At 37.2% G+C, this 26,589-nt stretch overlaps 1 protein-coding gene across 2 annotated transcripts in view; it reads left to right on the top strand.

Annotated features, from left to right (window-relative positions):
• Positions 1–26,589, top strand: part of LOC141395080 (UPAR/Ly6 domain-containing protein bero-like) — a 45,203-nt gene that overhangs the window by 4,012 nt on the left and 14,602 nt on the right. For both annotated transcript variants that reach the window (XM_073970502.1, XM_073970501.1), the window contains exon 2: positions 24,136–24,315. In XM_073970502.1, coding sequence (XP_073826603.1) covers positions 24,136–24,315 — 180 coding nt within the window. The remainder of the gene's footprint in view (positions 1–24,135; positions 24,316–26,589) is intronic.

Raw genomic sequence — 26,589 nt, 5'->3', positions numbered from 1 at the left:
ATGGGACATAGGGCGGTACCTCCCGAGTTTCGGTATTTTGAACGTTTTAGCCTCAATATCCCACCAAAATAGCTGAAACGTTGTATTTAGTCTTCTTTAGGGGTACAACAACTTTCCATCTCAAATTTTTCGATATAGGTCCCGATTTTAGGTATTTTGGAGGTTTTAGCCTCAATATCTCACCGAAATGGCTGAAATTTGGTATTTAGTAATTGGGGGTCGAGAGACTTTAAAAAACATTTTGACGTTAGCATAAATGCTGGGGGTATAAACACCCAATGTATCATTACACTGTTCACCTATGTGTCACATCCAAAAAATCGGCTACGCCATCCAAAGTTTCTATAAATCCAAGTTTTTCCAACACTTGAAAGTTTAGGGTTATGTTTAGGGTTATGACTTTTTGTAGTCAGAATAAATGGGTCGATTCCTTATTGCGACGCGAGTCGTGTCGCGTTGCTAGTTGCAATTTTTCCATTACGTATGGCAAAAGTCGCCCGACGACGTCAAATTCAGTCGCAATAAAGTTCATTTTCTGGCGACAACAAATTAGCTGTCGCCGTGCATTTTTACAAACGAATAAAAACGAAAAATTGAAACGTAAATAACATTTTCATTTATTTTAACTGAATTTATTTAATATTTATTATATACGTTTTTGGTGTTTCAGTACTTATACTGGTAAAAATTACTACAAAACAGCAATTTGAAATGCTGCCTGAAAAAATGGAAGCCCACACAAACGTAGCTCGTGGAGTCAGACTTTTTGGCGAAACTAAAGCCACTTTTGATGAGGTGTGGAAGGATGTTGCGGACAGGGTTTCGGTGTCGGAGTCTACGAGTCGGAGTCGAGCAATTTTGCTGGAGTCGCAGTCTGAGTCGAAAAAAATAACTCGACTCCGGGCAAAAATGTTCCTACATTTATTAATAAACGGTTTATTTTATTCTTATATGAACACAAAATGTTTTGTTGGCCCATTTATTCATATAAAACTTTATTACACTCAGTTAGAGGATGAGATAGATGATATTTTTAATATTATTTGAGCTCCACCATAATTAATTTCAAAGTCGATTTTGCCATGTCAGTATGTTTTTTGAATTCAATACAGAGTTTTAAAGTATGTATATCTTTTAAATTTGGCATAGAATTCTTATCAAACCAAATTGTATTAATTTCACATATTGTTTCTTATATAGGTCAACGCTTTTATAACCCCTTCAAGCTAACAATGTTTAAAGCTTAAAGATTTTCATACGGGGAAGGGTACCAATCGAACTTAACTTCAGATTTATTTAGTTCTCATTTCAATATAATTTCAGGAATTATATACAAACTTTCTAGTTGAGTATTATATTAGAACGAATGTTCTCTCATGGAATATCTTATGAAAAAGCAATATACATATGGGAAAAAATTGGAAACTTGTACATATTTTATTAATTTTTGAGTGGGGTTAAATTTTACCCTCGGAGTCTACTCCAGATTCTTGAGTCGTGAAAAAAGTCGACTCCAGAGTCGGAGTTGGAGTAAAAATGTCTCGACTCCGAAACCTTGTTTCGAAGCAATTAAATAGTTGTGTGCGTACACCAGATGAATGGCACATAGTATGGACCCACTTTAAATCCAAACTAAAGGAAACACATGTCTCAAAAAATGTCTATTCAGATATAAATGGCGAACATCTTCCTTTGGTCCCAATACATGTACGTGTGTTCCGTCAATGCATCCGACAACGCCCGGGAAATTTGGTTTTGAATAAAAATAGTTTTTATTTTGACGCATTTCCTCTTCTGTTAATTTGAAAACCATCCAAATTTTAAACAGTTTTTCCTCTATTAACTCCAGAACTTCACTTGATACATTTGACAATGTGGGCTGAGCCATCCCGAGGTTAAAGTCATTGCCATGGGATTTTTGAAAGCTTCCTTCTGCAAAAAATCTTAGAGCAGCACACACTTTAAGGAGTGGCTGTGTTGCTGTTGATCTGTGGGTTTTTTCAAGTCATTTTTAATGCTTCTACTATATAAATAACAACGTCTTTTGGAAGCCGAAAATAGGCTTTAAACCTAAAAAATTAACAATTATTTTGATGAATGTTGGAAACCAAACGTACTCACAATACTGATGGAAATTCTAAAGGATTCGATTTATCTCTTAAGTGTCGCCTGATAGCAGCGAGTAGCAGTGAGTGAGTACAAAAAAGAGAAAATAGCATGTAATATTCGTACTCACCACCATTCATACTTGCCACAACCCGGTAATCGTCTAATTCACTAAAAGAGGTCTGAATGAAACAAGTCTGTTTTTAAAATTTGAACATTATTCGTATTCATTCGATATAGTCGACTCCGCTTTACTGGAACATATCGGATAAATGAAAACGAGTTCCAGCACCGTTAGATTTTTAGGTCATTTTCTCAGTATTTACTCCGCATTAGTGAAACTCCGCACAACTGTAAATATCTGATAACTGAAATGCCCTTAAAGTCAATTAATGCACTTGTCATTGAAATCACTCCGCTTTACTGAAATAAAAGACTATTTTTCAATAAATCGATAATGTCATTTACTCAAAAATTTTAAGAATTGACCGGACTAGTCAAAATAGACATGCGTATAAGGGGGAAATAGCAAAAATTCCCACAAAGCTGAATTTTGGTGGAGAGCTAGGGTTGGCCATTAGAAGCAACGTCCTAAAAGTCCCCATCGATCCCATGTGTGCAAAAAAAGTTATTCGGGGTCAAAGGTCAAATTTTGGGACTTTTTTTGGTTTCTGGGTCATATCTCAGAAATTATAGGTTCTTTCATCCCGAAGCAAAAAAGAGATTTGTTGACTACAAAATTTTCTATGAAAATGTTCCTTAAACCGTTGTGCGTTAGTTGACCTGTCGCGATTATTTTAAACTTACTTAAGAGTTTGTCGTAGAAGGTTATGATTCGGACTAAAATATATATACTAAGCAGTAGCAGTAGGCCTATAGGGGAAACAACGTTAAAAAACGCGCCGAGTGCACTACCTCGCAGGTGGTATCGAAATGTGTGCATATCATGATTTGATTGACTCGTATCTCAAGAATAATAGATTGTATGTAGAGTCTGTAAAGACCCTATTTGTATGGTATTCTACAACTTTTTCTTTAGTCACTTTTTAATCGATCCAAGCGTTTTCGAAGCAACTAAAAAACAACTGCGACATGTCAATTTACTCTTAGGTGCCGTGGTAATGAGTGCATATTGTGTATTGATTGGCTTGTATCATAGGAACGGTGACTCATATGCGGACATCTAAGGAGCAAATTTATAGAAAATATTGTAACATAACCCTTTTTCTTTACAGGTCAAATAACGCACAGGTGCCATAAAATTACTTAAATTTTCTATTTTGCTTGGCTCATATCTCAAGAACCGCAGAACCTAGGTCAACGGTTCAAAGAACATTTTCACATCTGCAGATGTCGCATATGTCTACTCAGCATTATTCTGCAAACGATGTCGAAAGATCGAATCATACTATTTTCATTACGAATTAAATTTGTTATAATTTTGATTCTTTTTATCTTTTAATTTAGGGCCTGTTTCACTATGTCGAAAGAAAACGAATGCGAACGAAAAACACCTAAACTTTGCTTTTCATGGTAATGCTGACTTTGTTTTTGCTTCAAAACAACTACAAAATTTGAAAATCCAACACGAGTTAAGTAGTTTTTCTTTCGTTTTCATTTTCGTTCGACATAGTGAAACAGACTGTTATTTATTTTTATACTATGGATTAGATTACTGAAAAAATTTCTCTTATCCGAAGTTTGAATTACTGGAAAAAATTGCACATATGCGATTTTCGGATTACTGAAAAACATTTCAGTTATCCGAACTCCGCTTAAGTGCAAACTTCGGATAACTGAAATGAACATGCTGATTTTTTGTCGTTTCAGTAAAGCGGAGTCGACTGTATAAAACTACTACTACTAGTAGCGAACAGGTTTTGGTGTTGCTATGGAATGAAGGTAGAAATGGTTCAGAGGTGGTGGTTAGGTGGAGGTTGTTCGAGGGTTCAGAGGAGGTTCAGAGGGGGTTGTTCGGAGGTTCCGAAGGGAAGGAGTAGGTTCGGGAGAGGTCATTCGGAGGTTCAAAGGAGGTTGCTCAGAGGTTCGGAAGAGGTCGTTCGGACCACAGTGTGAAATATGGGAACTTTAGTGGAACTTTACTCAAAAATTAAAGTACATAGAACTACCGATATTCTTGTTGGGATCCATTGCTAAATATCCCACGACAAATGCCTTATATTCAGTTTTGTGATTTACCCCGCGAAACAATTAGAAATGCAGTTAAAAGTTGCACTTTTGTTTTACAATATTTATTTTCATCTTTGTGTTTATTTCAGCTTGAGTCCATATTTTGTTGTAATTCAATTGTTTGAATAACAACAAAATATTTTAAAGTGGATATGAAATTGATTAGTTGCGGGCGAAGGGTAGGGAATACTATAGTTTCAGTTTTTTCGCCGACTCTGTATCGATAAACAGGTCAATAAAGCCATCTAGCAAATTAAACAAAATGAGAAATTTGCCGTATGGCCCTAAAGCTGTTTACCCTACAATTTGAGTCGAACTAAGGAATTTCATATCCACCACTGTTTTTATGTCGTCTTTGCTTCGCAAAGAATACGAACATACTAATGTTGCTTCAATAAGCGGGGGTAAAAATAACAAGAAAGTTGTTTTTGCATTACGCATTGATCAACAAGGCCGTGCTGATGCCTATTATTGTTGTTGGCGTTTTTATTGTTGGACTGCAGAATTTTACATCTTTGTGTTTATTTCAGCTTGAGTCCATATTTTGTTGTAATTCAATTGTTTGAATAACAACAAAATATTTTAAAGTGGATATGAAATTGATTATATTTTGTTGTTATTTAAACAATTGAATTACAACAAAATATGGACTCAAGCTGAAATAAACACAAAGATGTAAAATTCTGCAGTCCAACAATAAAAACGCCAACAACAATATTTATTTTCCTTAAAAATTGCTTCCAGCTTTGCTTAAGTAATATAGTGATACAAACAAATGGTAAGTTAATTGAATATATTTTGTATTATTTGGCGTTTATAGCGTTGTAATATCTAATTTAGTTTGGTTGCTATTCGTTCCCCAAAAATGTGCTTTTTTAAAAGTCTACTAAATTATTTTTTTATAAGTTTTGGAGGTTTTTTTTAATGTGTTGTGGTGAGTTGCAGAATAAATCGCACATTTTCTGAGAGGTAGGATAGAATTAGCTGCAGGTTTGAGAGATGTGCGACTTTTTCGGAAAGTCGTTTGAATATTCACTATACTAAAAAGAAAAAATCTCGAAAATATATTTTTTTGATTTTAATTTGTTAATGTTTGTGGGAAGGGCGGTTCGGGCCAAATCAAGGATCTATGCTGTAAATTGTTTTATTAGAACATTTTCTATTCAACGAATACAAATTTTCAAGTAGACTAAACTCGGTTGGCAATAAATACCCAACACCTTCGAAATATCTCAATATCCCTCATATTGGAGCAATAGCAAAACGAGAACCTACGTTGCTAATATTTCGCAAAGCGCCTTTCTACCTGCGAAGAACAAAAAAAATGCCAAAATACAATCAATAGGTTGGTAATGTGCTTGGAATCTTTAAAATATGTAATCTCGACCGTTACCTCTCAATGGGGACTATACCAAAACGCGAACAGATATTGACAATATTTAGTCCATCCACTGAAACAACAATGTACCAATTTACAGAAAAATTGGTTGAAAAATTAACCGAATACGTAAAAACTGTCGCCACTGTTACATGAGCGCAACCGGAAACCGCGGGTCTATCTGGCTCATATTTAGCACCATGCTACCCACTTATATAAGAAACGTTTTTGCATCCTACGCAGCGTTGCCGACAGTTTTTCTTCAGAAATCGTCAAATCGTCAACAATATTTGAAAAATCGTCAAAAAATCGTCAACATGGTCCAAAACTCGGTTTGGTTACCGTTTAATGCGATTTTTCGCTACTATTTTTGTGAATGAGACTGACAACAAAAGATATACAATCCACAGCAATAAATCTAACCCAATATCACTTAAATACTGTTATAAAAACAGCTTTCAGAATATGATAGTTTTCCTGTGGTTATTGAGTTAGCAGTAATTCAGCATGCTAAAGCTGGGTACACATTGCCATTTTAAATGGTAGCTTAGCTCAAATATCGCTTGCTTGACAGTGTGACGGTCCATATTTGTCCGTACACGTACATTTTGGTTGTTGGGCAGTCGAAAATCGATAAAAAGTTTCATTCAAAACTGGCTGACAACTTAAAGAGGGCATTTGTAGGAAGTTAATAAAGCTGGACTCATATTTTTTATAACAAAATATATATAAGTAATATTTTATCTCGAAAACTTTTTAAGGAAGATTTTCATCTATTACCAAAACTAAAGGAAAATTTTCAGCTCATGTAATTTGAATGTGGGGCAAAAACTATGAAATACCTGTGTCTAGATATGCCAGATATGTGCCTAAATATAGCCAATCCGTCTGGAAATTGCTATAAAACATTAAAAAGCTCAAAAATCGAATTTGGAACATTGCATTCCTTAAAATCTTTCGTGAAACTTTGGTCAAAATGTAGTTATCGTCTTTTATTTCATGCATTTCTGGCATAGGTGAAAAATCGTCATTTTGGACCATAAAATCGTCAAATCATCATTTTTCAATTTTGGGCCAAAAAATCTTCAAAATGACGATAAATCAGCAAATTCGGCAACACTGATCCTACGTCCTTTACATTAAAAGTTATTAGTAAAGTTCCACTAAAGTGCTCATATTTCGCACTGTGCGGAGGTTCGAAAGAGGTTGTTCCGAAGTTTTGACGAGGGTGGTCGGAGGTTCAAAGGAGGTTGTTCCGAAGTTTGGAGGATGGTGGTCGGAGGTTCAGAGGAGGTTGTTCCGAAGTTCTGAGGAGGGTGGTCGGAGGTTAGTCGGAACTTCGGAACGACCTCCTCTAAACCTCCGACCACCCTCCTCCGAAATTCGGAAAAACCTCCGACCACCCTCCTCCGCATTTCGGAACAACCTCCGACCACCCTCCTTGGAACTTCGGAACAACCTCTTCTGAACCTACGAACGATCTTGTCTGAACCTCCGAATATCCGAACGACCTCTTCCGAACCTCTAAACAACCCCCCCATACGAAGCATATGCATTAAACCAGTGTTAATCACCACTGGGCTCGCGAGCCGTGTCTGTGTGAACACCCACAATCTCAATTGTGGTGAGTTGAACGTTACTCTCACCACCGATCATCTTGTTTGTTTTAGCAATGAAACAACGCACACGATGTTTATCTAGAGAGGCATAGATAATCTCGAGTGTGTGCCCAACACTAACGAAGCGGTTGCATTTGTAGGTGTTGGTGAACACTGCATTAAACAGACTAAGCCAACAATGCAAAAGCACGTGTGACGTCACTAGAAATAAAAGGTATAACAAGTGAATGCACAACCAAGTACAAAATATCTCACTCATAGCACTCTTATTTGTGTCCACTCCCTCTTGCTGAATGTTGTTAGGTCGAGTTAGATCGTGTTACGGGACAAAAAATACAATCTTCAACAGCAAAGAGCACAACACAGATGCAGTGCATGCATTCATTCATACTCACTCATTGGAGAAATTGTACAACAGCATCAGGCAACCCATACCAACGCGCATTGTGTTGTTTGCATTAGTATTGGAGACATAACATGCCTAATAGTAGTCATTTCGCTAAGGGGAGGCATACACAAAAAACAAACGAAGCGACGCACGACCTTCTTCATTGCCTGCTCAGCTCAGACTAACTTGTTTTGTTCCCTCCACATGTTGTATACGTGAATAAATGTACGCTCCCAAAGAGCGTGCGTGCACCCTTTGCCTGATGCTGTTGTACAATGAGTATGAATACAAATTAATGAATGCTGTTGTGCATTCATTCGATGAATGTATTCATTCAGATGTTTAGTGAGAATCAATGAACTTTTGCCTATTAATGCCTAAAATAACATTGGTCAGTAAGCTCGTCTCTAACGAGAAATTAATTAATTAAACGAGAAATTAATTAAAAAATTAATAAAAAATGACCTTCGCCCAATAGGCAAAATTTTCAAATAAAAATAAAAATCAGCTTGAGCCAGGCTGGGGTTCGAACCCACGTCCTTGAAAAACACATGGAAAAAAGTGTTGTCACGGCGTGTTAGTGTTCAGAACCAAACTCATAACTTTCAAAGGCTACGCTAAGCGTTTGTCATGAAAGCCATACAAAGATTTGAACAAAAAATTCAACTTTGTAAAAAAACAACTTGCATTTGAAAGAGGAAATAAGTTAGAGGATAGCGAAGCCGCCCACAGTCGATGTGTCTGAGGAGCCTTCCTAAACCAAAGGCAAAACATGCTGTCACACAGTGGTGATTGTGTGGGTTCGTATCGTCTGCTTTCCTTTTTCAAAAAGCATCTTGGTCAGTAAGCTCGTCTCTAACGAGAAATTAATTAAAAAATTAATAAAAAATGACCTTCGCCCAATAGGCAAAACTTTCAAATAAAAATAACATTCATTCCATTTTATTATAAAAAAGTTTCCGCACAAACCACTGTGAATTTTTTTTAAAATGCTATGAAGTGAAAAATTTTTTTTTCTCAAAAAATTATTTCCTGTTGCACGAATGAATGACCTTTTGCCTATTAATGACCAAAATAACATTTAAATATTGACAAAGATCCCGCACAAACCAGTTTTAATTTTTATGATGTACATATGAAATAAAGTAATATATAATATGAAATTATATAATTGTAATAATACGATGATAAAATTAGTGAGAAACAAACAGTTATGTCATTTTGGTTATGCAGTGTGCCCCCATACCTTGTTTTCAGTTAAATATCTGCTTAGAGTGACTTCAAAAACTTGTCAAAAGTTCTGGAAATATAAACTTTAAAAGCATTTTTAAGAAGCTTTTTTATCGAATCACCTTATAATAAGAATTTTATGCAATCTTATGTAGAAACTCATCACGCTATGCTATAGGGTTATGAGGTTGTAAAAAATCATAACCTAATGTCCATAAACCGACTCTGTATGGCGTATGGAGAAAACGAAAAATTAGGAAATTTCTCCCCGCCTTTTGCTCGTTCGGAAAAACACCTCAATTTTTATACCCTACACCACTATGTGGAAAGGGTATTATAAGTTTGTTTTGGGAAAAATTCATGTAACACCGCGAAATATTCGTCGGAGACCCCCAATGTGTTATACCAATCTTCATATCTCGGCGAGATAAAGCGATTTTGAGATGTGTGTCCGTCCGTCCGTGTGTCCGTCTGTCCATTATAAATTGTAATCAAACTCCAGGCCGCAATTATGGACCGATCGTCACGAAATTTGGTATGGAGGTCGGTTTCACATCAGAATAGATCGCTATTTTGATTGGTGATGATCGTGAAATATTTAGCGGTAGTAATGATAGTATTATCATTACGAATATAATTATATTTATTCATTTTATAATTTAATTTAATAACCTGTTTATTTTCTTAAAAAGTTAAATAGCTAAATATCATTCCTTCTTCCCTTTATTTCAATTAATTCAATAATTATAAACAGATATAACACACATTTTATTATAAATGATTAATTTATAGATTTGTTCCCTTCATTATTATAATATCAATACCTTATATAATTCTACTTATCGACATATTTGAATTTACTGTTATTCATAATTTTCATTTCCTGTTAAAACATATTTTTCATATTTTGTCACTTTTCAATTTCCCTTCAAATAAATAAGTTGTTGTTCTGTTCTATAATTTCAATTTGAATTTTGAAAATATTGAATTTAAATAAAATATTTTAAAAACGAATATAAAACGGATTTATTATTTGGATTAACCATCAAAAACATTACTCGGGTGAAATGGACCAAAAACATAATTTTTATCAGATTTTGTAGCTGCTCAGTAGGTGGCAATAATAGTCCGATCGCCTCGAAATTTTAAATAAGGTAAGAGTTAGGCCGGGGCGATTTGTATGGAAGGAAAAAAGTGTTATCGGGCGACTGGAGTTTCTGATTCTTGGGATTGTACTGAGCAAAAAAGTCAACTAGACCATATATCTACGGTGAAAATCGAGCCCCCGGATTTTGACTTGAAGTTTTTTTCAGGGATTTTCGGATATTTTGGCATATAAGAACCAAACCACTGATATTTTCGATCCAACACAAAGACAACAATTGTAGCCAAGACAATAATAAAGAACTCTCTAGTACATCGCAAAAGCATTGGAACGCTCCTTCAGGCAGTTATGGCCTCGAGAAGGTGCACATTTTTCGGAAAATATCGATAAATGACACTGTGCTACAAAATGGGACTCAAATTCAATGGGTGGAAAATCCCTTTTGGAGATGAAAGCCCTTGGTGAGTGTACTAAGAACCCAAGAGGAAATTTTCACCATAGGTCAAGTTTCCGAGATATCGCGTGATTAATGGTTTAATTTTGGCCCCTTAATTTGCGAGAAAATAGCTTTATATCTCTGTCAAGCGTTATTGTAGCTTCATTTTGAGATTACATGTCTTCAGTCAAATCGAATGGTGAATCTTTTTGTAGGATATTTCATCCCTCTAACTCAATTCCTTACATGTCCTTTTCGTCCTTTATTTTTTGAACAGTAGTAAAAGTACCACAAGACGAGATTTTACAGCATCCAAATATTCTACAAAAATGTTGTTCAGAAGATTTTAGGAACGGTTCTCATTGATGACCAATCGATATTTTCCCGTTTTCATGGTCCTTTTTGACATTTGCCCGTATTTTGTTGAGAAAACTGTGTTTTGTTTTTATGTATATTCGTTATTGGTCTGTGGTGCATCTAAAATACTTACCATAAATAGCTCTTGTAATGAGGAACACGTTAATAACAAATTTTATTGAAGGATAGATCCGAGTATCTAAATTTTTGAACCGGATATTCTGATATCAAAACCGATTTTGGAACCGGTTTTAAGTAACCGATTAATCTTATATGTATATCATTGGAAAAATTCCCCCTCAGTAATGCTGGCGACATTTCCTGAGTATTTAAGCCATGAAAAACTTCTCTACAAGTGGTGTCGTAAGACACGCCGTTCGGACTCGGCAATAAAAAGTAGGTCCCATATTATTGAGCCAATATGAATCGGCGTGCACTCATTGATATGAGAGAAGTCTCCCTTGTCCCATCTGGGATGTTTGTGGAACAATTATTATTATATCATTGGAAAGCTAATAAAATGGTCAATCAAATGACAGCAAGTAGCTGATTACATGATTACAACTTTGTTGGTTCCGAAGCTAGAACAAAAAAACCGCTTTCTTAAACCGATTTTGATGTAAAATATCACTGGGTTGAAAAATTCTTTTTGGCGATGAAAGTCGATTAAGATATTTTATAAATCTGGAAAGACAGTTATGCCATAGGTCAAACTTCCGAGTTATTGTGAGATGAATTTGTGTTATGTTGTTTTGTTATCATGCACTTAAAGTTAATCAAGAATGAATTAATTTCGCCATAACTCAGAAGTTTGAACCACGTCAACCCAGTGATATTTTACATCAAAATCGGTTTAAGAAAGAGGTTTTTTTGTTCTAGCATCGGAACCAAGAAAGTTGTAATCAACTACTTGCTGTCATTTGATTGACCATTTTATTAGCTTTCTAATGATATACATATACGGTTAATCGGTTACTTAAAACCGGTTTTTTGTTCTAGCTTCGGAACAAAAAAAGTTGTAATCAACTACTTGCTGTCATTTGATTGACCATTTTATTAGCTTTCCTATGATATACATATAAGATTAATCGGTTACTTAAAACCGGTTCCAAAATCGGTTTTGATATCAGAATATCCGGTTCAAAAATTTAGATACCCGGATCTATCCTTCAATAAAATTTGTTATTAACGTGTTCGTCATTACAAGAGCTATTTATGGTAAGTATTTCAGATGCACCACAGACCAATAACGAATATACATAAAAACAAAACACAGTTTTCTCAACAAAATACCGGCAAATGTCAAAAAGGACCATGAAAACGGGAAAATATCGATTGGTCATCAATGAGAACCGTTCCTAAAATCTTCTGAACAACAATTTTGTAGAATATTTGGATGCTGTAAAATCTCGTCTTGTGGTACTTTTACTACGGTTCAAAAAATAAAGGACGAAAAGGACATGGAAGGAATTGAGTTAGAGGGATGAAATATCCTACATAAAGATTCACCATTCGATTTGACTGAAGACATGTAATCTCAAAATGAAGCTACAATAACGCTTGACAGAGATATAAAGCTATTTTCTCGCAAATTAAGGGGCCAAAATTAAACCATTAATCACGCGATATCTCGGAAACTTGACCTATGGTGAAAATTTCCTTTTGGGTTCTTAGTACACTCACCAAGGGCTTTCATCTCCAAAAGGGATTTTCCACCCACTGCATTTGAGTCCCATTTTGTAGCACAGTGTCATTTATCGATATTTTCCGAAAAATGTGCACCTTCTCGAGGCCATAACTGCCTGAAGGAGCGTTCCAATGCTTTTGCGATGTACTAGAGAGTTCTTTATTATTGTCTTGGCTACAATTGTTGTCTTTGTGTTGGATCGAAAATATCAGTGGTTTGGTTCTTATATGCCAAAATATCCGAAAATCCCTGAAAAAAAACTTCAAGTCAAAATCCGGGGGCTCGATTTTCACCGTAGACATATGGTCTAGTTGACTTGACCAGGCGCCCGTGATGGTGTTCAAATCGCCCCACTCTAGTAAGAGTATATGACAAAGAAGAAGCTTGCAATTTGAAATGGCGATCAGATAATATTTAGAGGGTTAAATGGACCACAACTTTTGTGTGAAAATTGTGAACATTTTTAATAAACAGCTTATATCTTTGTTCCTGAAAGACACATTCCCCCTCGTGAGTTATATTTGGAAGACGATCTCTTGACCTTTTAATTGATGTCAATTATGTTGATGTACGTGATCAGATAACAGAGTTACAGCCTTATATATCCACTTTTTTGTTTGTAGTGTAATCATAAACCGGCTAGAGGTCGCAATTATAGCTCAATAGTCACGAAATTTTGCACGAGGTAAGAGTTTAGGTTGAAGAAAATGCCTATAATTTTGCATGATTATCTGATATTATTTAACGGTTGACATAGACCATCACTTTTGTATGAAAAATATACAAATTTTATTTTTGGTCCATATTTTCATTCCTGGAGGGCATATACCGGCATATGGAGAAATAACTACTGATCTTCCTCCTGATGCAAATTGCAATAATGTGTCTGCTAGATAACGCACCTTCTGCCTGATATATGTATACTGTGTTTTGTGTAGAGAACCACAATTTCCTCCCATGCTACAAATTGTCTCTATCATGACAGAGAAATTTTCAGTTCAGTTGTCAAATTGGATTTTTATACAAATATTGCAACATGGGGTCGCATCGCCAGGATTTAGGGTAAAGAGGATACAAACAAAATACGACCAAAGATGTGTCTCATCGAAATATAGGCTTTAGACCCCAAGTACATTTGGAGGAAATTCGTTTCAGACAATTTAGAGTCTATTTAGCCCTGTCCGTTCATCTGTCTCTCTTAATGACTAGCTGGCTGGTGCGCACGATAACTCTCGAACGGATCTACCGATTAGAACCAAATTTTATACTTCGTAATATTTTGCCCAAGCTTTGTTTAAGTTCGAATGTAGGCTATGTTGGTCCACACCTCCCCCAAAAAAGTTCAAAATTGTTTTCGAAAATTTGTGTGAACAATAACTGGCGAAGTGAGCAATCGATTTGCTCCAAACTTTCCATATATTATTATTAATTCCAGATATAGATCAGATAAGACTATATCGGTCCTTAGGGTACCTCCTACACAAAATTCGGAAAAGGGAAATTTAAGAGTCCCTTTGAATCGTTATGAATTTTTTCAGCAGATTGTACTTGCGCCGCAAATCCGCAAGTTAACTCTCAAGGGGATTTTCTGATTGGTCGAAACCTTACACATCGTATTATTTCATCCAGTCATGTGTCAGGTCGGACTATATCTGTCCGTCCTTCGAGTACCTCCCACACAAAATTTGGAAGAAGTGCAGTTTGAAGACCCGTATCGGATCTATTTGATTATTATTTTCTTTCTGAAGAAGGTTCTTTTTACGTTCTGTATTCTGGTCCATATCCCGGGGTAAGTCATACTTCCTGAGGTAATAGTTCAGAAGTTCCAAAAATCCCTGCCGGCTCCAACTAAAATTACGAATCTGAAAAAATAATTCTCAAATATTTCCAAAACTTAGAATTTAGCTTACTAAAATTGATTTGGTATATCCCCATATTACGATACCTACAGATTCCACGTATTTTATAGCAAACTCGTGTTACAAAATAAATATATTTTTAGACTCTAAAGGTATATCAATATGAATAATTTTGGGATTTATAAATTTGTTTGCATGCAAAATTTTTGAATTTCTATTCATTATTAGTTATTTCTACCGGAATAAAATATATTTTAGATATCACAATATATGCCCACAATGAACTATTTTCGAAGCATAAGTGAAATACAAGTACACAATTTTGGACGATAGATCTTCAATAAACTCCCAATTTTCCCAATAATCATATATACCAAATTGCCTAGTATATATGTATTTTTTTTAGGTGTATTCCAAAGAGGAACCTGATATTCAAAGACAATTTGAAGATGTAGCAGGAGAGGCTAATCACTGTGAATTTTCCAATTTTCGAATATTATTTAGAAATTTATACTTTATATATTTTTCCACAAACATCCCAGTAAAGACAAGGGAGGCTTCTCTTATATGAATAGATTCATATTCAGTTATTGATAGTGTCCTAAGTTGTCACTTGTAGAGACGTTTTTCATGGCTGAAATACTCAGCAAATATCGCCAACATTACTAAGGGGTATTTTGCCACCATTGACAATTTGATGGGAATCGAACCCGGACATTCAAAGTGCAAGGCGGTTGCACATAGCTAATTCCGACAGATTGTGGTGTAGGGTATCACATGGTCGGCCCCGTCCGACTATAGCCTTTGCTTACTTGTTTTTACTTCGCATTTGGGCCCAAACATGTGACAAAAGGCTCTAATAATAAATCCAAATACACCCCAATGTTTGACAAGTACAACAAGTACAACCGCTAAATGAAAAAGGTCCCAAAAGTTTCATTTCGATTTGGGTTGTTCTTTCATAGGACCCTTTTTTGTACGCCTTCAACTTGCACAATTGGTCCGAGTTCAATACACGCATCGTGTGTAGATTAAGGTAATGACTTTTTAATTTTTTTCTCAAACATGATTTCCTATAGCGGAAATGAATGAACCTTTGCCAATTACTTACTAACTTAGCTGGCTCATTACAGAACATTCGTTCTATAAACGGAACCAAAAAAAATATATCCAATTCTCTCTGTTTGTCGCTATGCTTTTTGGAATACCACGCCTCTAAATCTCGTCATCCACTTGTTTGTTCCATCGAAGCCTTGGTCTGCCAATTCAGCGTGCACCGCCAAGTGACCCATATTTATACGCATTTTTAGCGAGCTCAACCTAGCTCATTCTTATGATATGGCCTAGCCAAAGCAATCGTTGAATCTCGACACGTTTATCAATACTGATGTCGTTGTATAGCAGATACAGCTCGTGGTTCATACAACGTCGATAATCACTGTCAACTCAGATTTCGAAGAATTTTTCTCTCAAACACACCAAGCACTGCCTAGTTTTCGGAACCATACATCAGCACGGGTAGTATCAGTGTTTTGTAGAGCGTTATTTTTATTTGACGAGATTGGCTTTGTTTTTAAACTGCTTACTTAAACCAAAGTAGCATTTGTTGCCCAATATACTTCTTCTTTTTATTTCACAACTGATGTCGTTTGTTGTGTTTACGGCGGTGCCGAGGTATACGAAGTCTTTTACTACCTCAAAATTATAGCAACCAACTTCAACAGTTGATCCGAGCTCAATAGACGCATTGCGAGTCGACACCATCAACTTGGTCTTCTCGCCGTTTACCGCCAGATCCACTTTAGCAGATTCTCCTTCGACCTTCATAAAGGTATCGGTTACTTCTTTTACTAATCGTCCCATGATGTCTATATCATCAGCATAAGCAAGTAACATGTGGCTATTGGTGTAGATTGTGCAATTTCTTTTGACGTTTGCCTCTCGTATAACCTTTTCCAGCAGGATGTCTCCTTGTCTGAAACCTCTTTTGGTACAAAACTCTTCGGAGAGGTTCTTTCATATTTTAACTGATTATCTCGTGTCAGTTAAAGTCATTTTACAAAGCCGGATGAGATTTGCGGGGATACCAAATTCAGACATGGCTTGGAATACCTTTGAACGCAGAGGGCTGTCGAAGGCTGCTTAATAATCGACAAAAAGGTGGTAGGTGTCGATCTGCATCTCTTGGGTCTTCTCCAGGATTTGCCGCAGGGCAAATATCTGGTCAATGATGGCCTTGCCAGGTCTAAAGCCGCATTGGTATGGTCCAATTATTTCGTTGACCATGGGCTTTAGTCGTTCGCACATTATACCTGACACTATCTTGTAGGGGATAGGGAGAAGACTTATGCCCCTATAGTTAGAGCATACAGTCTTATCTCCCCTCTTGTGGACGTGGCTCAGGATACTCAGGTTCCAATCGTCGGGTACGCGTTCTTCCTGCCAGATAGAGCTAAGTAGCTGATGCATACACCTTATCAGCGTGTCGCCTCCGGTTTTAAACAGCTCGGCTGGTAGGCCATTAGCTCCTGCTGCCTTATTATTCTTCAATCGGTTTATTGCTCTCTTTACCTCATCTTGGTCGGGTGGTATACATTCTATACCATCTTCTGGGATTGGATCTGTGGTATCATCGTCTTCGCTACTATTGGATACCAGCAGATTGGAGAAATGTTCCTTCCATATCCTGAGCACGCTATCTGTATCAGTTACCAAATTACCTTGCTGGTTTCTACAGGAGGATGTGCCTGTACCAAAGCCATCAGTTTGATGCTTGACTCTTTGGTAGAATTTTCGGACTTCATTCTGACTCCTGTACATCTCGATTTTTTCACACTCCCGCTTTGCCATCTCTCTCTTTTTCCTGCGGAAAAGACGTTTCTCCTCTCTCCTCTTCTCACTGTATCTCTCTCGTGCGCTACGCGTTGCTACGGATTGTAAAGTAGCCCTATATGCCGCATTTTTCTCGCACGACACTCGTGATCATACCATGGGTTGCTTGGTGGAGGTCTCTGTTATCCAATTATGGATTTTGCGGCTGTTTGCATGGAGGGGACAATATTTTGCCATTGTGTTGTTATGTTATCTGGACAAGGAGTGCTCTCATTAAGCAATTGGGCTAGTTGAGTGGAATATGCTGTGGCTATCTGTTGTGTTTGCAACCTATCGATGTCCAACTTCCGCGTTGTGTCTGTTCGTGCTTTATTTGCAACGTTTAGACGGGTACGTACCTTTGCAGCAAAAAGGTAGTGGTCCGAATCAATGTTTGCGCCTCGGAACGATCGTATATCCAACACGCTCGATGAATGTCTTCCATCTATCACGACATGATCAATTTGATTACTTGTTCTTTGATCTGGAGACAGCCAGGTGCCCTTATGAATATCGAGATGACTAAATCTGGTACTGCTAACTACCATGTTTTTTGTAGCTGCAAAGTCTATCAGTCTCATACCATTGTCAGATGTTTTACTGTGGAGACTGAATTCCCCGACTGTTGGGCCAAAGATATTCTCCTTTCCAATTTTGGCATTAAAATCGCCTAGAATGATTTTAATGTCATGGGCAGGGCAACGGTCATACGTTTCTTCTAAGCGCTCGTAAAATATATCTTTGGTCTGTTCGTCCTTTTCTTCAGTGGGAGCATGAGCGCAACTAAAGCTGATGTTGAAGAATTTAGCTTTTAATCGAATTGCAGCAAGTCTTTCATTCACTGGAGTGAAGCTGGATACCAGATGTTTTAGTCTCCGACTAACTACAAATCCGCAACCAAACTCATGCTTTACGTCATGGCAGCTATAATACAGTGCGTCACCTTTAGGTGTTGTTGTGACGACTTTCCCAATCAATCGTACTTCTCCTATGGCAGTAATATCGGCCATGTACTTTTCAAGTACGTCTGCCAATGCGAAGACTGCACCTTCTCTATAAAGAGTGCGAACATTCAAGGTGCAGATTCGCAGATCATGGACCTTAAAACGTTTGCGGGGTTCGTCAACTTTAGAGGGGTTTGTTTTTCTTTTCTTTAATTTTTTCATAGTAGGCTGTTTTTTCTAGGGGATGGTTACTAACCCGACACCCAAACCCAAGTTTTTAACGTTCTTAAGGGTGAACGCGCTGCACATTTTAGCTCTCTACCTTTAACGATTGTTAAAGGCAGCTACCCCAGGTGACACCACGGTGAGGTCAGTGTCCACTTGAGATGAAAGAGGGACCAAGATAAATCCTGGGCTTTGCCATGTTAAAACCGGTCAGGACCGTTCCTTGGTATCTTCCATCCCCTATGTCTTCGTTAGAGGTACAAAATTGTCCACCTGCAATTTATCGGTATATGTCTACGTCTTCATATATTATCAACATACAAAGGGGGACCTCCCGAATTCCGGAATTTTTTGAAGGTTGTGACTTCAGTTCCCCAGCAAATTGTCTGAAATTTGATATTTAGTCTTCGTTGGAGATATAAAACTGTCCACCTGAAATTTATCGGTATAGGTCCACGCCTTCATATAGCCCCCATACAAAGGGTAAAAATTTCCACCTGAATTTTGTCGGTATAGGTCCACGCCTTGATATAGCCACCGTACACAAGGTAATTTCGGTTTTTCTATTTTGAAGGTTGTAGCCTCAGTTCCCCACTGAAATGTCTGAAATTTTATATTTAGTCTTCGTAGGTGGTGTAAAACTGAAATTTATCGGTATAGTTCCATGCCTTCATATATCCCCATACAAAGGATACTTGCCGATTTAGGTATTTTTTTTAAGGTTGTGGCTTCAGTTTCCCACCGAAATGTTTGAAATTTGATATTATTGAATTATCGGCATAGGTCCACGCCTTCATATAGCCCCAATAGAATTGAACCACACTATTTTCAGTATTTTGAAGGTTGTGGCCTCAATGTCCCAACAAAATGGCTGAAATTTAGTAATTAAGTTTCCACCTGAAAATTGTTGGCATAGGCCCATGTCTTCATATAGCCTCCCATACTGAAAATGGCACCTCCCGATTTTCGGTATATTGAAGGCTCTGGCCTCAATATCCCACCGAAATGGATGAAATTTGGTATATCCAGAAAAGAATTACGAGTATCGGTATAGGTCCACGTTTTCATTGAAGCGTACCTCCCGATTTTCGGTATTTCGAAGGTTATCCCGGTCCCTCACAGTTTCCAGTATTTTGAAGGTTATAGGCACATTGTTTAACCGAAATGACTGAAATTTGGTATTTAGCCTCTCTTGGAGTTAAAAAGGAATGTCCTCTACAACTTTCTCGCTTCAGGTCAACGTTTTATAAAGCCTCCATAGAACGGTAATCCCGATTTTCATTATTTTCAAAGTTTTAATCACATTATTCAACCGAAATAACTAAAATTTGATATTAGGTTTGGATATTAAGTCATCCCTTACAAAAAATCAGACAGAAAAGGTTCACGTTTTGGTATAGCCCGCCTATAAGTTTACCATTCGATTAAAGACCTTTTGAAGATTTTTTTCTGCCGTCTTGGTTGTCAATTAGAATTTTGTGTTCCCAGAAAGAAAACTATCCATATATTTCCAGGTTTATGTGTAGCCGATATTGCCCAATTTTACGCATTTCGAGGGTTTTTTTGTCAAATTTTCGAACCGTGGTTGCTGTAATTTTATGTTGTGTATTGCCAGAGGATACAAAAGCTCAATTCGGAAAATTGAAAATATTTTCCCATATGACGATGACGCCCCATATGCGCTCTTTAAAAGGGAGTATTATCAGTTAAGATGGGTTCGTGGGTTCGATTCCCAGGCCAGGCAACATCAAATTTTCAACGGTGGCAAAATACCCCTCAGTAATGTTGGCGACATTTCCTGAGTACTTTAACCATGTAAAACTTCTCTACAAGAGGTGTTCTTAGGACATTGATATGAGAGAAGTCTCCCCTGTCCAATCTGGGATGTTAGTGAAACAATTATATCGTCTGCTCCGTCGGAAAAGGTCGTAAGTCCACTTTTTTTGGAAATCGCGTTTTTGTTGCGGGACGATAGTATAAGTCAAAACACGTCGTATGATACAAAGAAAATGGTTGTATGTCGCGTTTTTCTATATGTTTTGTCCCTGTCGGAAAAGGTCGTAAGTCCACAAAACGTACAAATTTGAGTACGAAAAGGTCGTAAGTCCACAAGAAAATGTATACTTTAAAAGAATACTTCAGCTAATGTAGTTCAAATATAATGTTTAACGTCATCCATGGTTGGGGTACAATGCAAAGAACCAGCCTACAACTTTGGATGATAATCGGATGATATTTGGCGGAGCCTGTGAACCAAACTTTTGGACAAAAATGTGATAATTTCTATATTGCCACGAAAATTTACATTTGAAATCTATTTGCCCCTATAAGCGAACTGATTATGAAAGATGGAATTCTGGCCTTTTCATTGATACCAATTGGGATGCTGTATGTGTTCACATACCTCATATATTGAAAAATTTGTAAAAAAATCAACATTTTTACTGTTTTTACTGTCGTATATCTTACTTAAATTTATCAACTGGTAATTTGTGGTTTCTCTAGGGACATTTATTCACATAACGAGAAGTTTGTATTCTGAATTCAATACAGTAATACCTTCTAACGGACGGGTAAATGCAGTGTTTATATTATCAAATGATTCTAAAATAATAATTGATTGAAATGTTATTAAACTAAGAAGACATCATGGTTTTTGCTAACAAAAAGCAGTATGAATTTGGAATGGAATTAGACGATGGTGTCATGGGTCTAGTTCCCTATGGTTTTCACAGTGATTCTACAAGCTCTGATGATAAACTTCCTAAACGCAGGAAGACATTATATGCTGAAGATTCTACATGGTTTGCAGACAAAAACAGAAGATGCAGGGAGTTGGGGCAGAAATACTTGGGAAGACAAAACAGGACCCTATTTGGGATTACAATGTAGCTAAGAAACCGCGTACATTAACGGAAATAGTCATGGAATTTAATTGAAGGAAAAGGTCATAAAGCAAAAATACAAGGTCGTAAGTACAACGTGTCATGTTTTATATTAAATGTTAGCCGAACCCGCCAATGTTGCTGGCCCTTAAAACAGCTTTATGTTACCTTTTCTTATGTCAATTATATTTTTCTGCATCGCAAATTAGTTGGGATATGCAAGTGACTATCAAGTAAGGACGTCGTTTAATTCGACCAGGCCTAACATGTGATACCCTCCACCATGAGTTGTATTGAGTTTTACTTCAATTAGTTTCCTTTCGTTTATGAAGTAAACTAAATACCAAATTTCAGCAATTTCGGTAAAACAATATGGCTAACCTTTAAATACCGAAATTCGGGAGGCACCGTTATATGGAGCTATATGAAGGCGTGGACCTATATAGAGAAATTTATGGGAGAAAGTTTTATACCACAAACGAGGAATAAATACCAAATTTCAGCCATTTCGGAGGAATATTGAGGCCACCTTCAAAATACCGGAAATCGGGAGGTACCGTTCTATGGGGGCTATATGAAGGCGTGTACCTATACAGACAACATTTAAGGAAAAAATTGTATACCCCCAACGAAGACTAAATACCAAATTTCAGCCATTTTGGTGGGATAATCAAGCTAAAATCTTGAAAATACCGAACATCAGGAGGTACCGTTCTATGGGGGCTATATCAAAACGTGGACCGATATACACCTTTTTCAATACCAAACGTCCTAGAATAATAGAAATTTCTATACCAAATCACGAAGATCTATCTTAAAAATTGGAAGCTGTATCTTAATTTCAAAAGACGGACAGACGGTCATGGTTATACAGACTTAGAATTTTACTCTGATCAAGAATATATATAATTTATAGGGTCTTCGCTGAATATTTCGAATGTTGCAGTTTGTTGCAGCTAAAATTTTACAAATTGGTTAGGAACTATGTGTACTAAAAATAAATAAAAAATCTACGCGCCATCCCTCGACACTCCTTAGTAATAGTTTTAACAAAGTGCACAATTTGGAAAAAAATCAGACGTCACATGTTTTAAGTGTAAAATCCGAGTTGCAATAAATAACATCTTATATTCAACATTTTTTAAATCACCTGCTTCACGAAATGTCAAATTCAGTAAATCTTTAAAATTACTTTGTAGGAAGAGTGCATGCGACGATCATAAATTTACTACTAAACTATATTATGAAAACTACTTCAAAAAATGTCAACCAAAAATGGACCGTTATTCCGCTTAGACTGATGCAAAATAAATTATTTTAAATGCCGTTGCATTCTGTGGACATCTTAGATTAATACTGCAATAATAGTTTTTAAATTTGCGTATGTGATTTTTTTACTTTTGGCTCGCTAGATCGGTATTTTTTTCCACTGTGCAAAGCTTTGTTATGCATAACATCTGGTATTTCCATTGATTTGTAGCATATTTAAGAAAGTGGGAGTGATCGGGTCTTATTGCTAAAATATGTACCCAGGATTGGGGAAACGGAATCGTTCGTAAAATTTATATATAGCGCATTTGAAAAATAGGGCACAGGTGAAACCCGCCTACTTCAACCAAGGGACATCCCATAATCTGAAAATTACATGGAATAAGTACTTAGGGTCGGAGATTCAACAACCGTTGCCTCTCAAATTTATTTTCTGACCGATACTTTCATAACTTTTGCAAAAAAGCGTTTTTTTAAATAGGGCCTGCCCCCGCCCCTTCCGAGATTCAAAAAATATATAGCCTATTTTCACCTTGGTTGTTTCTTGTATATTCTCTGAAAATTTCAAAAAAATCGGTTTAGCCGTTTTTGAGTCTATGCGGAACATACAAACATACACACATTGTCTTTTATATATAAGATTTCACCCAAAAGTTTTGGTCCATTAAACCCGCTAAAAATTAACTCATCACCATGTTAAATTGCAAGCTTCTTCTTTGTCTTAAATTCCATTCTTAAAATTTCGCGCCGATCGGATTATTACTGCGATCTACAGGATAGCTACAAATTCGGGTAAAAATTGTGGGTTTGGTCCATTTCACACCTTTCGATCATAACCAACATCTAATGAGGTCACTTCTGGTTGGAACCCGACCTATTTCTAAAGTTTCGTGACGATCTGTCCAAAATTGCGGCCTGGAGTTTTATTTAAATTGTTAATGGATGGACGGACACACATAGCTAGATCGCTTTATCTCGTCAAAATATGAAAAAATGACAAGGGGAGGGGGTCTATGACGAATACTTCGCGATGTTACACGAATATTGGACAAAACAAACTTATAATACCCATTCCACAGTGTTTTGTAAAGTATAAATATTTTATTTTAAAAACGTCCGTAAATTGTGGGAAAAGGTCGTAAGTCCCTACAAAAATACAAAACTGTACAAGGAAAAGGTCGTAAGTCCAAAGACATCCAATTATCTACCAAACGCGACGGAATTTTATCAAACAAAGTACAGGTATTGAACCGGAATAAATAAGCGAAGAATACTGCCTTTACCACCATAATAAAATCTTTAATACAGAAAGCGCTGGAATGTTTTTTCTTCCTCCTGAAAAATTTATTGAGAGGGACTTACGACCTTTTCCGACGGAGCAGACGATATATTATATCGATTAAGATATTCTGCTCCTGCAAGGAATAAGCCGACGGGTTTAGTACTTTCATAAACAAAATAAAACTAATTGTTATTATTTATGTCAATACTGTTCGTCGTGGAGGGCATAAAAAGATCGGCCCGGCCGAACTCAACACCACTTTTACTTGTTTTTAATATCTCTCCTTTATCCTTCTTTCTTACAGCTGTTGCCGTTCACTGCTATCAATGTGATGCTTCGCAAAATCCAAAATGTGGTGAAATATTCGAACCAGATGATAGTATGAAAATTGATTGTAGCCGAATACCTGCACCGTTCTATGCCACATATATTTTGGGTCGCAATGCCAGTGCCACGGGATGCGTAAAAAGGATGTTACAGAAATGTAAGTGCATTTTTTTAAATTATTTATCTATTACATAATATCTATGTGTAACATACAAACTGTTTATCATTGTTTTATTCTAATCTTCCAAACTATGAAATAATGAAACCTACTATTTGTCATATCATCATGATCTTCATCATGTCATGTTTTTAGTTGTAGTTTTCATTGTTAAGATTAAGGTTAACGACTAAAACATTAGAAAAAAAACAAAAACAAGTTTTAAGTTTTCCTCTAGTCATTGCAGCAAATATTTTAGCATTTCATTGAGATCGATTTTGCAGTTTAATTGTTTATAAAACAAACGTTGTTAAGACACGTTAATTATCGCTACAAATGCGGTAAATTGCAATTAATTACAATAGCTTGAAATTTGATTTGCCATGTTTTTTTTGAGGAGATTTATAGCAAGTTTTATTCAACAACTATTAATAAACATTTGTATGTAGGTTAGGGGAATGTTTTGTCAAAGCTAAATGTTCACTATAAGGAAAAGGGGTTCCACTAAACAATTTATACATTGTCTTAAACAACAAGTAAAAAAGTATAAGTTGGCTTTACCGTTAGAGATATACCCTCAGCCTATGTGAATGGAAACTTTCATCTAAGGATAGATTGAATGTATTTAGGATATTTTCAGAATTTGTTGGCCCTTTTTGTACATTTGAACGTTGAACCGATTAAAATGTGGATTACGATTAAAGTTCAAAAGTATTGCCGAGGGGGTACTTAAAGGAATGGACAGACTTGATTGTTGTTGTTGTAACAGTGTTTTTTTTTATTATGTTTGTATGTTCGTTCCTGGCTTTGGTCTATCTCCAGTTCCAGAAAAATGGCTGCTTCGATGGGATGTAGCTACAGATCCACTGGAGTTAGAGGGGTAGGTTTGGCGGGGCAGTTGAAGTGGTGTTCTGTGTCATGCGGGCCCATGCCGCATACTGGGCAGATGTCATGCACGGCGCGATCGATTTCCGCCCAATAAGAATTTAGGCGACTGCAGTATCCCGAGCGTAGTTGGGACAAAACTACTCTGGTTTGTCGTGGCAGCTGACACTCCTCAGCTGCGATAGATGGGGGGTGTACTCCGAGTACTTTATTCACACTATAATGGCTTAAGGCCTTGGCATCTGCGTCCGTGTGAATGCTTTTCAAACCTGCTTGATATGCTTGTTGATCTAGGGGTTCTCTCCTGTATCGTTGGACCTCTCCCTCTAGAGCATGGATATCCTTCCTGATCTGCCTGAATGTGTCGGGCCTACCCAGAAGATGGTGATTGGGATGGCTCACACGGTAACATCCAAGCAGGTACTGCAACGAAAGCATCTCATTGTGTTGCTTTACTGGAAGAATCTTTGCCTCCTCATGTAGATGGTCCACTGAAGATTTGAGGAGGCACCCTGTTGCTGTTCTCAGGGCGCCATTCTGGCAAGTTTGAATCTTTTTCCAATTCGTATCACGTAAGCTCGGGGACCAGACTGGAGCCGTATAGCTTACCACAGACTGACCTATCGCGTTATATGTGGTCAACAAGGTTTCTTTACCTCCACCCAAAGTGCTGCGGGCTAGGGACTTGAGGGCCTTGTTCCTACTTTTCAGCTTGTAGCAGATAGCTGTGGCGTGTGCGCACGATGTGAATGTAGTGTCGAATGTGACCCCTAAAATTTTAGGGCAGTTTGTGGTCGGAATTCTGCTACCGTCGACCACGACATTCAACTCACGTCCAAACTGCGCTGTCCATGTGTTGAACAGGGTGGCTGTAGATTTTGTGGCGGAAATCTGCATATTCCTCGAATGGAAAAAGGTGGTAAGATCGGTTAAATAGTTGTTCAGTCTCTCACAGATGTCATCAGGATAGGTACCCGACGCCGGGATGCTGCAATCATCCGCATACGTTACGATCTTGATGCCGTCTGGAGGGGGCGGAATACAGGAGACGTAGAGGTTAAACAGTTCCGGAGATATCACCCCACCTTGGGGGAGTCCCTGTTTCACTCTACGGGGTTTGGACTTCTTCCACGTACGACTGGCGTCCACACATTGTCTGCTCAATGTCCTCAAATAGAGTGGAGTGCCTGACTGTATCAAAGGCTTTTGATAAGTCAAACGCCACCATCACTGTTCTATCGCACGGTCGTCTCTGGTTGAGTCCTTGACAGAAATATGTGGTAATGGCATACAGCGCTGTTGTCGTGCTGCGCTGCTTACGGAATCCATGCTGATTATCGGCAACTTGATAGCTATTTCTGATACTGGGGAGGAGTAAGGCCTCAAGTG

The sequence above is a fragment of the Musca autumnalis genome, unplaced genomic scaffold, assembly GCF_047663935.1.
Source record: "Musca autumnalis isolate F117 unplaced genomic scaffold, ASM4766393v1 scaffold_2, whole genome shotgun sequence".
Lineage (NCBI taxonomy): Eukaryota > Metazoa > Arthropoda > Insecta > Diptera > Muscidae > Musca > Musca autumnalis.
The sequence above is the reverse complement of the archived record's forward strand: the minus strand, read 5'-3'. Positions and strand labels throughout refer to the sequence as shown.